General features: G+C 37.2%; 1 protein-coding gene across 13 annotated transcripts in view; it reads left to right on the top strand.

Moving 5' to 3' along the window:
• Window positions 1-13,170, top strand: part of LOC135126608 (protein artichoke) — a 491,663-nt gene that overhangs the window by 381,824 nt on the left and 96,669 nt on the right. For 8 of the 13 annotated variants that reach the window (XM_064052644.1, XM_064052643.1, XM_064052641.1 and 5 more), the window contains one exon: window positions 4,753-5,064. In XM_064052644.1, coding sequence (XP_063908714.1) covers window positions 4,753-5,064 — 312 coding nt within the window. Of the gene's footprint in view, window positions 1-4,752; window positions 5,065-5,211; window positions 6,008-8,992; window positions 9,473-13,170 lie in introns of those variants that run through there. The other 5 variants (XR_010280082.1, XR_010280084.1, XR_010280083.1 and 2 more) reach the window with 5 other exon arrangements.

The following is a 13,170-nucleotide window of genomic DNA, read 5'->3' as shown; positions in this document are numbered from 1 at the left end:
TAACCAGGCTCTATGAGTGGTGCATCAGCAATAAATTTAAATTGCGCCTTCCTAAATGCAAAGTTATTTCGTTTACTCGAAAAAGGAACACTATTACTTATGATTATAAAATAGATCAAAGCATTCTCCCGCGATATGAAACTGTTAAAGACTTGGGCATATACTTTGATAAGGCTTTTCGATTTGATCAACATTATTTTAATATTATTTTATCCTGTAATCGGACGCTGGGTTTTATTATACGTAATAGTAAATCTTTATATAATGCTGACTGCCTCGTATCCTTATACAGAACACTTATTTTGAGCAAGCTTGAATATGCTTCCATTGTGTGGTATTCTATATATCAAACCTACATGTCATGATTGAAAACATCCAACGTAAATTCCTAAAATACTTATTCTTAAAATTTCGTAAGGTTATCCCCCCCAGACGATATAACCACGATCTTCTCCTAGTTGAATTTAAGTTTATCCCTGTTTTAGTAAAGCGTCAAACTAATGTACTACTTCTATTATATAAATTAGTTCACTCCCATTTGGATCTACCTCAAATGCTTGAAAAACTGAACTTTTTGGTCCCACGAATATATGCCAGACATCATTCAACCTTCAGCTACAATATCCCCAGGACAAATATGATTGTTAGATCGCCACTATACCTGATGTCATCTTTATATAATGAAGTTTGTAACGATATTGACATATTTCGTATGAGATATTCAACGTTTAAAAAATGTGTTGAAAGATTTCTTTTGAAAAAGTAGGTAATGTTTAGTAGTATTCATTAATTTTTGTATTAATTTAATATTAGTTTAGCCACTAATCTATCTGTCGATTCGTAGTTTATTTTTCTTTTTATTTAGTTCTTTTTTTACATACAATTGTTCTTTTGAGTTGTACGTGTAATTGATGTATTTTACATTGTTGGGCAATAAAGACAATATTATTATTAATAATATTATTAATTATATTATTAAATTTGCAAAAGTGATTACAAAAACTCTTGATTGACACACGGCCCTTATGCAAACAAAGAACTTGGTTGAATAAATTCAACTGCGCTCATTATTTTGTGGTTTTGGCTTGCCGGAACGGGGGCGGTAATTAAGCGAGGTGAGAAAAATTTATTTTGCGTTTACCAGGTAGAACCGATTTGCCTGAGCATTCGGTGACGAAAAAGAGATCTACACGCTACGCGATACATTGGAATGGAAAGGGAGGAGTGGTGCATGTGTGTTAATCTGAACGAATAATGTGAATTAAGTATTTGCCGCCATAATTTGCTATAGTATTTGCCAAAATTAAAAAAACCACCAACAACACATTAAAAATACTAGCGACTATTCCATGCATATGGGTTAAGAACCAATCTGATTGGTATGTAGCGTGGGCTTCTCGCGGCAAGCCACAGTAGCTCGGCATCCCCATTGGGTCAAAAATAGCTATTATTACAACTAGGGAAATATGAATACTATACATCCCTCGGGTTTCACCCTCGGGATGTAACTAGCCAACCTCGGGAAATAATTCATATTTCCCGTGTTGTAATCAATAGTTTTTTTCTGATTGATACAATATTGTTCAAAAAATATTGGATTCTAAATTTTTGAATTAATCGGATTGGTAACGTTACTAAGGGCCGTGTTTGTAAATATCATGGTTGGCTGCTTTGATTGTCGCGTCCTGTCATAAATAAAATTGATGAAATGTCGAACTACGTGCTATCACAAGCGGCGAAAGCCCGTGAATGTTTGGTTCCCGTGAAATCTAAAGCTGCTTACAGTAAAGTGTATGAAGACTTTCAAGAGTGGAGAAGAGAAAATTCGGTGAATGGTGTCGACGAAAATATTTTGCTTGCATTTTTTGAAGATTTGGTATTTTGCTATGATTTTTGTTATTTTTGACATATGACTAATTTATTCTATCCGTAGTCGCACAAATATTCACCAAATACGTTGTGGCCAAAATTATCGATGCTAAGGTCAATGTTACATTTAAGGGAAAAAACTGATGTTAAACTGTTCGATGAAGTAGAAGCAAAGAAAAAGAAAAATTCTTGCGAGAAGCTCCTAATGACATTTTTTTGATGTATAAGGTAAAAAGGAACTGAGTGCTGCTTGTTTAGTGAGAGAATATTCGGCGTTGCGTCCGCAAGGTGTTCTTAGGTTTTTCGTGGCTTATCGAAATAAGAAGTGTACTCTTCAGCCGGTCGGCAAAAATACCTTCGGAAAGATTCCGAGTAAGGTTGCTGAATGGTTGGGTTTGGATAATACGAAGGCGTATACAGGCCATTGTGGAAGACGAACATCCGCGACGTTGATGCCCGACGCGGGAGCCTCAATGACCACACTAAAGAGACACGGTGGTTGGAGAAGTTCGTCGGTTGCGGAAGGGTGTCTAGCTAACAGTATGTTGCAGAAAAATAAGGTAGCAAAGATGATAGCTGGTGTAGAGGGAGAGCCCTCTGTAGCATCTGTTACGGTTCCTGGTGTGTCGATAATGGCATCGCATGTAGCACAGTCATCACAGTCTTTGGTGACGGTTTCTGGAAAATCGTTTAAGACTGCAACTGAACTGAATGCTCTTAGTAAGGAAACGACCAACTCATTGACGAATTGCGAACAAGATTCTTCATCGTTTGTATCTGGTTGTAACCGTTTTAGCGGAAATTTTGAGAATTGCAATTTTTATTTTGGTTCTGAAAAGTAGCGTTACAAATGCAACAACTTTGTTAGTTCATAAATTATTGTTATAATTTTTGTTGCTATAATTAAAAAATAAAAAAAAATTATAGTGAAATATGACGATTCATATTTCCCTTGGGAAATATTAGTGTGTTATGACATATTGTAACTAAGGCAATATTATTCAATATTGTATCAATCAGAAAAAAACGGTGTTTTCAACCTAGCAAACCATAGTTACGATCATGTAAACAAATTAATTTTTTGACATTATTAAAAAATGGGTTCATTTGCCAACAATTCTTTCGTAGAAAGTGAATTAAAAATACAGAAGAAAATTGTTTATAATTATTGTGCTTTAGTGCCAGCTGCATGGAATAGTTTTGCAAAATACAATTCGTAGGATGAATATTTTTATAATTCAGACTTTTATTAGCAAACTCATTTTGTGTTGCGCTCAGGAAATATCACGAGTTGCGCAACTCCTGATATTTCCATCGCAACACAAAATTCGTTTAGGTAATAAATCGTCTGAATTATCACAAATATTCATCCCACTCATGGTATTACTATGGAACAACACCGTAGTAATAGAGATGGGAACTATCGTTACTTTGGTGTACTCGTACGTATTCGTTACTTTTTAAAAAAGTAATCGTTATTTATAATCGTTACTTCGGGTATTGATTACTCAATGAAACTCGCTTTGGTTTGGTTTTATTGCGGTATGAAAATATCTAATAATTTCTGGAATAATACAAAAAATATATTTAAATCGTAAAAAAATACAAAAATAAATCAAATAATATTACATAGAATAAAAAAAAACAAAAACAAGAAAACTTACTTATTATTTAGTAACTCTAAAAACTTCATTAAATTTTTGTTAGAGAGTAATCAAGAGTTAGGTCCGAAGGCCTGAACTAACAAAATGCCGCATTATTTTTAACTTACTCCTTTTTCTATATTCAACATTTTACTCAACTTGAAAGCGAAGTGTTAGTACATAAAAGTAAGAGTATTTGATTTTTAGGTTTAGTAGGTCGGTAGTTCTCGGTATTTCGGCAATCGGTTCTTGATTCCTTAGTATTTGAATCCAGAGTGCATACTCGAAATCACGAAATGAGCAGTAATCATTGACGAATAGTAACGATTACTTTTCAACTTCGATACTCGGTAGTTCGGATCTCATCGTGTACCGAATACTTTGTAACGAATAGTTACTACCCGTCCCACCTCTACGTAGTAATAGATTTGATGTTTGACATGAAAAAAAAGATAGGTTATGACAAACTTATAATGATGGCAGACTCAATGGCAGATTTTGGTCTTTCAAAACGATTTAAAAGGAGATAATAAACTCAAATTCTACAAACGTTAAAATAAATGAATTATAATTTGTCTGTATCTGCTTGTTTTCTGAAGACAACTTTAATCTTCGTTGAACTTTCAACGGCATAAAACGTAGTGCCGCTCTAACACTATGCAAATCACTAATGAAGGTGTTTGATACCAACTGACATCAACAGGTGGTGTTTTTTTTATTTGGGCAAAACCATGGCCGACTAGTATAAAGATTATGGCCTGTCCAAGATGTACCATACGTGCTGCCATCTATTAATAATTCAAAAACGACAAAAGAATTATTAACAGCTTTTGAAAGGCACAAAGGCATTCATATCGAAACAAACCACCATTACACGTTTTGAAGTCTAATAATGTCAAATCAAATTAAAATTTTGTTAAATTATTAAGTGTAATTATTAATAGATGGCAACACGTATGGTACCTCTTGGACAGGCCATAATCTTTATACTAGTCGGCCATAGGCAAAACTATACATATCGGCTTAATGTCGTCAATCACTCTAACAACGTTCACTGCGTAACAAATTAAAAACTAAGTTACATTTTTTGCATTTTGTTTAATTCTGAAAACTGTGTTGATATTCGCATTCATAGTCATCGCATGCAGCGAGAAAGTACCAAAAATCTATATGCTCTATTTGGAGTGTTTTTTTTATTTATCGATTGTTTACTCTACCACCGCTTTTATTTCCGTTTCAGATTCGCGGTCGAATGCTGGACCGCAATTCACGCTCCATGAAGCTTTCAAAGCTTTATCCAGGCACCCGATATTTAATATGCGTACTGGCTCTCGGCAACTGGGCATCATATCGTCGAGAAATTACACAGTCGCGTTCTGCAGTTCGCAATCCAGATAACAGTTCTGCACGAGACTCTCTCGAAATTTTTAACGATGTCATGCTACCTCTTTTGGTGGATTCACAGACGAGCAAATGCACCGAAGTAAGCACACTTGTGGCTCCAGACGGTGTCCATGTTGGACTGGGAGGCTTATCCGACTACGGTTTAGGGGTGAGTTAGAATGTACTATGTACCCTAATATAGTGTAGAAAAACTATTACATGTAAGTAAAGGAAAAGTATGTGGCATGGGGGTTGAGTATTTTGAGAGCTTATTTCATTTTACACATCATACCAAAGTTTAAAAAATTTGTCGCAGATTACTTCGACAGAATTTCTCTTGCCACTGAAATAACGGTTGTTCAATTAGCCAAATACACTGACATCATCCGAGGTCATCAAGATGGCAGCGTTTGACAACTAGCCGGTTTTCTCATAAGAGTCAATGCCAATATTTTCGGAATTCATTTAAATTTGAGAGTGTGTCAACTGTATTTTCATAGTTTGGTAAGTTTGTTACAGTTTCTAGACTGTGTAGATATCTGTAAAACGCACCATAACGTTTGAATATGCTTAAAAAATAATGTTTTCCAATGTGATGTACAGGTTAACTTCGCTGCATCTTATATTATTTGTTTTGCAAATTAATTCTTTGTTAATGTACATCAATGTTTTTTAAATACACTAGCATCTTAATATTATAATATTTTGTATTTTAGGAGAAAATGCCTAAATTTTGTGCTGTTGTGGGTTGCGCGAATCGAAGCACCAGAAATGCGGACAAATTTTATTTTCCTTTCGCAGCAATTAGCAACAATAAAGGTAAATATATACAGGATGGGGAAAAAGGCGGAAGCTTTGGTTAAAAGCCTTGAAACGAGTGGATTTAACGAAGCCAAAGTAAAGTATTCCTATGTTTGTTCGGATCATTTTATTTTAGCTACAGTACCTACCTATTAGATTTACAGTTTCTAACAAACTACTACATTGGTGCTCTTTTAGGTAAACCTGCAGATTTGTCGGATGTGGACCATCCTGATTACGTTCCATCACAAAATTTAGGATATCAAAATAAATCCACTCATAATACTTGTAATGTTGAAAGACACGGTTGTTTAAAAAAGAGAAAACTGAATAAATGTCTCTAGACTTTTGAAGGCACGAGTTTTATTGTGGGTTATTTTACTTAGTCTAAAAATAATAAAGTTTAGAATGGTATTCATTGTTATGGTAGGGACATCGTCTAAACACAAATTAAAATCACTTGCACTCATTGTATAAGGATCTACGCCGTTTAAATTGTTTAACTTTTGTACATATCTGTTTTTGTCTTCGACGGAAAGACATCGTGCATAATCACTTAAATTATCCATACTTTAAAAACAAATCACACACCTTCGCTTAAACCCGTCACAGTAACCTCAAATGAAAATATTAATTTCCAATTTCCCGCTTAAAACACACCGATGTATTTTGGATGACGAGGAATTCAGAACAAAACAGTGTTCTGTATTTTATTTTTATCATGTATTTCTAAACTCAAATCGACAAAAAAAGCACCCGGATACACAGAAAAGATATGAAAGAAGCTATTCACCTGTTTATTTTCTAAATAAACACCCACACTTTTAAATAAAATGCGAAAATGTTAACAACATCGCTTATGGAGTTTCACGGCGCTTGTCAAACGCTGAGTTCCCGCCACAACATGACGTCACGTGTTATTGGCTAATTGAATAATCACTCGGAGTACGCGTTGCATTTTCATTTGACACAAACGGCACGTCGATTCTGATAATATAAATTTGGCAGAAACGTTACTTACATTTTAAAACAAGTAGTTCACATGTCATACCTTTTTCAAAAATTCATGAAAATTTGATTTCGCGAATTTTATAGTTTTTCTGAGAATCTCTATGAGTTAATATAAAGATATGTATATAATATTAAAGTAAATGTAACGAAACGTGCACATGTTTCAACTGAGTTTTTCCTGTAAAAAAATTTCTGATGACGTCATCAACGTTTTTGTAAGCACACGTATATCAATGTCTATAGGTGGAGTTTAATACTAATAGAAACAGTATTGTATTGCCAACTTTTCGGGAATATAGAGTAAACCGTTCCTGATTTATTGAATAAAATAAAGTGTTTCATTAATTTTTTGAGTCATCTTGGTATAATAAATTCTAAAAAAGATTTTTGAGCTTAAATAGGATTTATTTGGCAAAATTTTGAGATCAGTTTTTTGGGGGAGATAAGTAGACATATTTTGATTACACATTTCTGATACTTGCGATAACTTTAAAAAGTTTGCGACATTTCCAAGTATTCAGTTTTACAGTACCATATTTATGCAATAAAGTAAATTGGCTCAATCATTATTTTTTTAAGTCACTCACAGAAACCATCTAAAAACATGAATGAAGTTCCTACACTGCAACAGTACCTAGTAAAATTTTATTGGTATTTCAAAGTTAACCATCAAGGGTTGAACCCACAAAACCATAAATCACAAATTCAGGCGCAAGAGCTCAGTTCGTAAAAGGTCCGTACCGTGGTCCGTACTGACGCTTTAGGCCCATCGTTTGAAGGATACCGGACGGATATAAACAACTTGATTCTTTTAGGATTTTCATGGCCAATATCTCTGTTAGTTTTATGGATGGATTTGTATAAAATTACGGCGCAGTCAATTTTTGAAGACCTTCACGAAGATGGAACTGAATTTCCATATAAAAATGCCCATTTTGGGTATGATATTCGTACAAATATTTTTTTCTACTTTGCCTCGTTCATGTATTTTTATAAAAAGTTAAAATATTAAAAAAAAATGTTCCACTCACTATATAGAAAATGTGATTTTCTTTCCTCATTTAAGCGCACAAAGTGTCACTTTACCTCCCGGCGTGGCCAAATCATTATTTTCGAAGTCTGAAACTGCACGATTAATTAATTGCACCACCAAGGGAAGGTGGGATAGAAGCGCGCACATCGTGATGCGGCAAACCACCGCGATTGCCATGCGATAATGAATGTACTCCGCCAGAACTACGCCAAAAGATTGGCGAACTTGTAAAAAATCTTCTTCCCGATAAAATCAAAACAAAATATAACAAAGCCTACAAAATTTATATGGATTGGTGCTCTAAGAAAAGAGCAACAAACATTGAATCCGAGTTTCTATAATTATTTGACATAATAAATTTATTGAATAAATATAATAGGCTGTAAACACAAATTATTAGCCTGCATAGATATTGTAGCCGTCCATAGAGTCGAAATTTGCGAATAAAAATAAAATAAAACCGGCTCAAACGGAGCCGACAACGGCTTGTAAGTTCTGTCACTACGGCACGCGTTGCATCACACAGGGGTGTATTTAAGGCCTATTGCACAAAATCTTAGGGTCACTGTAATCTTACTATTTTCTATCTACGACAAACGATTTGTCACACAGCTACGAAACCGACGATCTAGAGAAAGATGGAAGTTTGAAAGTGTATTTCAACAAGTGTAATAACCGTTTGGTGCAACGCAATTTTTTCAAGTAAACTAAAATATGACAGGAAACAAACAGTCCACGTGGACTAGTTTATAGCCGTGTTTGCTGCTAAGATGACCAGATTTTTCGCTCCACCTACCTCCGCAACGATGAATATACCATACCACAACTTGTGTACAGTGAACAGAGCTTCGTTTTTATTGGCGAGATTGAGCTAAGAAATGAAACAGATTATATCATAACGGAAAAGATGACATTTAATTTTAAATACGTCTCTGTGCAACGTGTGCCAGAGTGACGTCAGAATTTGCAAGCCACCGTCGGCTCCGTTTGAACCGGTTTTATTTTATTTTTATTCGCAAATTTCGACTCTATGGACGGCTACAATATCTATGAAAGCTACTATATTTTAAACCTATAGAGAATTTCCTGGCTTCAATATTTCTTATAATTTTTTTCGTTCTTTGGTTGATAAGGAGTCTTGGAATTTTGGGGAAGTTAGGCACAGGAAACTGCGAATACGGCAGCTGCATCTTCGGCAACAACGCTTTCACAAACGTTTTAACTCAATTTACTTATGTTACCTTCATTTTAGGCTTTTGTCATAAAATTCCTGTGGCAAGTCTCAACGATTCGGTGTCCCCAACTTGGCCTCAAAAGCAAAACAGAAATTATCTGCGGGTTGAGTGCTGATGATGAATGATGTAACAATACAAAATTAATTAAATTATTCTTCGAAAACTTGTTTATTAAATTTATAAGTTAAGTCATTTGTAGGTTATGGACTATGAGTTTTCATTGGCAACTGTCAATCTGTAGCGAGATAGCGGTAGATTTAATTAAAAAAAAACAATTATTAATTAACTGTATAATTAAATTACTGCCAGAATAAACTTAATTTAGCTATTAAAAGCAATTATGTTGACTTTGTTTAAATATTTGAAACATTTTTAATAAATGTAATGAGTAATGAGCGACCTTATTGAATTCTATATGTAGGTACTTACGGCAGGTTAATAATGTAAAATGACAGAAAATGAGTTGGTAATGTGCTATTTGCTGCCTTCTAAAAAGTTAATAATAGTTTCATTATAATAATGATTGTGTATAATAGATATTCAATTTATTTGGAGTTTAAGTGATATTTTATGTGACAGAGTATGGACGATTAAACGCCAAGCGATAGCGAGGCGAATTAAGTCCATACGTGTAAGAAAACTCCAAAATAATAGGCAAAATATAAAGGATATTTATTGACCACCGTCAATAACGGACGATCGGTATCGACTGACTTCTCACTCCTGCCCTGCTTCCCGAGAGCAAAACCCTGACTCATACAATTCTATATATGGTTATATGATTCCTATTCGCAATTCCAAAATAATAAACACGAGACATAATAAAAGTTCAGCATTAACACTCGACTTCTCGATTTTCGTACACTCGGCCATCCTGTCAAGCGGGCTGTCCGCAGACCGCAACCTCCACGGCAAACCGGGCATTTCCTGTCAATTCTGAAAAACTGGGCAACACTAGCCCGTGTGGCACAACCACCTTTAACAACAACGTCTCGTTAGCTGGACAACCCTGTCCGTGTGGTATCCACCACCTCATCATCTAGCAATTACCTGGACATAGTGTCCGTGTGGCTTACAACCACTTCCAACATCTACCAACTGGACAATAGTCCGTGTGGCCTACAACCACTCTACTTTTTCATCATCAACTGGACAAATCGTCCGTGTGGCCTACAACCACTCTACTTTTCATCATCAACTGGACAAATCGTCCGTGTGGCTCATGACCACTCATTTGTATGTGCAGACTAAACTTGAGCTGACATCCAGGGTCGCAACTTCTCGACCGCTGCTACGCTTCTTGCCTTGTAACGTCCTTCACGTAGATCTTCTACCACATAACGATCGTTGAACAAAGCAGATACTACTCGGAATGGCCCTCTAAACTTGGGTAGTAGTTTCTTGCTCGAACCAGTAGGCGACACACTAGTAATCTGCACCAATACCAAGTCATCCTTGCTGTATTTGACGGCTTCTTTCCGGGATTTGTCGTAATATTTTTTTTGTCGAGCCTGGTCGGCGGAGATGTGCCTTTCCATGTCGGCCCGCAGCTCGGTAAGGTTGAGGCGGTCCAGATCTACCTCGATGTCTGCCAACAACTGTGCTTGTGCTGCTGGTCGCGGATGATAGCCCATCAGTGCTTCTGAAGGTGTCGTATTGATACCTTTATTAAAGCAGGTGTTCATGGCACTTTGAACTTCCTTCACATGTGTGTCCCATTCAGTGCTGTTAGAATCAGCACCAAGAGTAGCCAACTCAGCAAGTATGGTCCTGTTGTATCGTTCACACTGCCCGTTGGCCCTCGGGGTCGCAACCGCGTTTAATACATGTTTAATATTATACGTCTCGCAGAACAGCTGAAACGAGTGCGAAGTAAAAGCACTACCCCGATCACTGATTATACGTGTCGGAACACCGAACAAGCACATGAGTTGCTGAAACACCCGCACGACTGGTTGACTCTTCTGGGACTTCACTGCTTCAATAATGACGAATTTGGTAAATGCGTCGACAATCACCAACAAGAACTTGTTCCCTTGAGAACTCGTCTCGAAAGGCCCCAAATGGTCTACGTGAACCGTGTGAAATGGTACACTCACTTTCTCTATAGGATGCAATTTCCCTTGCTTCTTCCCTGCAACCCGCTTGTAGTAAGCACAGTTTAAACACGCTCTTACATATTTCGTCACGAATCGACGCATTCCTGCAAACCAATAATGCTTCTGCATTCTCTTCAACGTGTTCTCAATTCCCGAGTGACCCGCCTGATCATGGCATAGTCTGCAAACTTGCCATCTTACGTTTCTAGGCACCACCCATGCTGTTTTGCCATTCTGTAATTTTCTGTACACTCGTTCATTCTTCACAGCATACTCAGCACCATATCTTTTCGCCTCACTATTTCTCTCTTCATTACCTAGTATGGTTCGAATTCGAACAATCTGTTCGTCCTGCATCTGTGCAGCCAATATCCAGTCTCCTTCTGTTAAATCAGCCTGATTAATCTCAAGTATCTCTAAAGGCTGCCTACTCAGTGTATCAACATGTGTCATTTTCACCCCAGGCCTGTATGATATTTCGAAATTATATTCTTGTACTTCGAGCCACCATCTTGCCACTCGCGGTATCAAATCCTTCTTCGCAAACGCTGTTCGCAAAGAACTACAATCTGTTACAACTCGAAATTTTGTTCCAAGCAGGTAAACTCGAAAATGCCGCAAAGCACACACCACGGCCAAAGTTTCTAGTTCATATGAATGGTAACATTTTTGTTCAGGTGTCGTTTGTTTGCTGTAGTAAGCCACTACTCGAAACATTTCATCGTGCCGTTGCAGTAATATTGCACCAAACCCCAACGAACTTGCATCGGTATGTAGCTCTGTCTCTAAATCGGGATTGTAAACAGCCAAAACCGGTCTTTCAGTAAGAACCTTCTTGACAGTCTCAAATGCCTCTTGCTGCTCCGATTTCCAACTCCAAGGTACGTCTTTTCGTAATAGTCGCGTTAGCGGTTCCACAATCCTGGCATAATTTTCCACATGTCTTCGGAAATAGCCCGATAAACCCAAGAATTGACGTACTTCTTTGATGGTTTGCGGCTCTTTCATCTCAAGTACTGCTTGTACTTTACGAACACCCGGTTTGATTCCTTCAACAGTTATTTCCCTTCCCAAATAATCGATTTTTTTCTGGAAAAATCGACATTTCTCTAGTTTTAATGTAAGTCCATTTTTCCGTAACACTTTCAGCACTTGACGCAAGCGTTCCAGCCCTTCAGCCGTGTTTGGGCATGGAATGATCACATCATCGATGTAAGGAAATGCGATGGAATTCTTCAACGTGCCCAAAACATTGTTCATAAGTCTTTGAAAAACCGCTGGGGCATTCGAAAGGCCGAAAGGCATCCGCAAAAATTCGAGATGGTTATCTGGTGTCACGAACGCTGTTTTCGCAATCGAGTCTGGCGCAACTGGCACCTGATAAAACCCGGACGCCAAGTCTAATGTTATAAAGCATTGATGACCACCTAGCCTATCAAGCTGCTCTTCGATGAGCGGCAACGGATACTTGTCTTTTACCGTCACAGCATTTAAACGTCGGTAATCAACGCACATACGATAATCGTTTGTCTTCTTCTTCACCAAAAGGACCGGGCTAGCGTAGGGCGAATTAGACTCACGCACTATACCGTTCGCCAGCAATTCGTCTATAATACCACGCAAAATCTCCTTTTCTCTAACCGGCAGACGGTAAGGGCGGTACACAATTGGTTCGTCCGAAACACATTTTATCGTTAACTCGGCGGCACTTGTTTTACCCAACTCCGACATAGAATATGCGATACAGTCTCGAAACTCGCACAACATCTCACCACATCGTTGTTGAGTCTCCAAATCAACGTCGCCGAACACAGGCTGTAGAGTAGCTTCGGAAGTTGCACAAATACTTGGAATTTCTATACTTGCAGAAAGTTGTAATTCACCAAGCTGTCGAAGAAAAACTTCATCTCCACTTTTGATAAGCACCACATTTGGCGAGTTTAAGAAATCTCCTCCAATGATGCAGTCTTGAGTCAACTTACTATCTTTCATTACAATTAAAGTAACCGTGACTCGAGCTTCACAAATCTGTACCAAGGTACTGACAGTACCAAGTCCGCAAACCAAAGTTCCAGCAAAACTGCGCAGTATTTTAT

The sequence above is a fragment of the Zophobas morio genome, unplaced genomic scaffold (genome assembly GCF_036711695.1).
Source record: "Zophobas morio isolate AGI-343-1 ecotype UQ-CSIRO unplaced genomic scaffold, CSIRO_AGI_Zmor_V1 ptg000011l, whole genome shotgun sequence".
NCBI classification, from domain to species: domain Eukaryota; kingdom Metazoa; phylum Arthropoda; class Insecta; order Coleoptera; family Tenebrionidae; genus Zophobas; species Zophobas morio.
The sequence above is the reverse complement of the archived record's forward strand: the minus strand, read 5'-3'. Positions and strand labels throughout refer to the sequence as shown.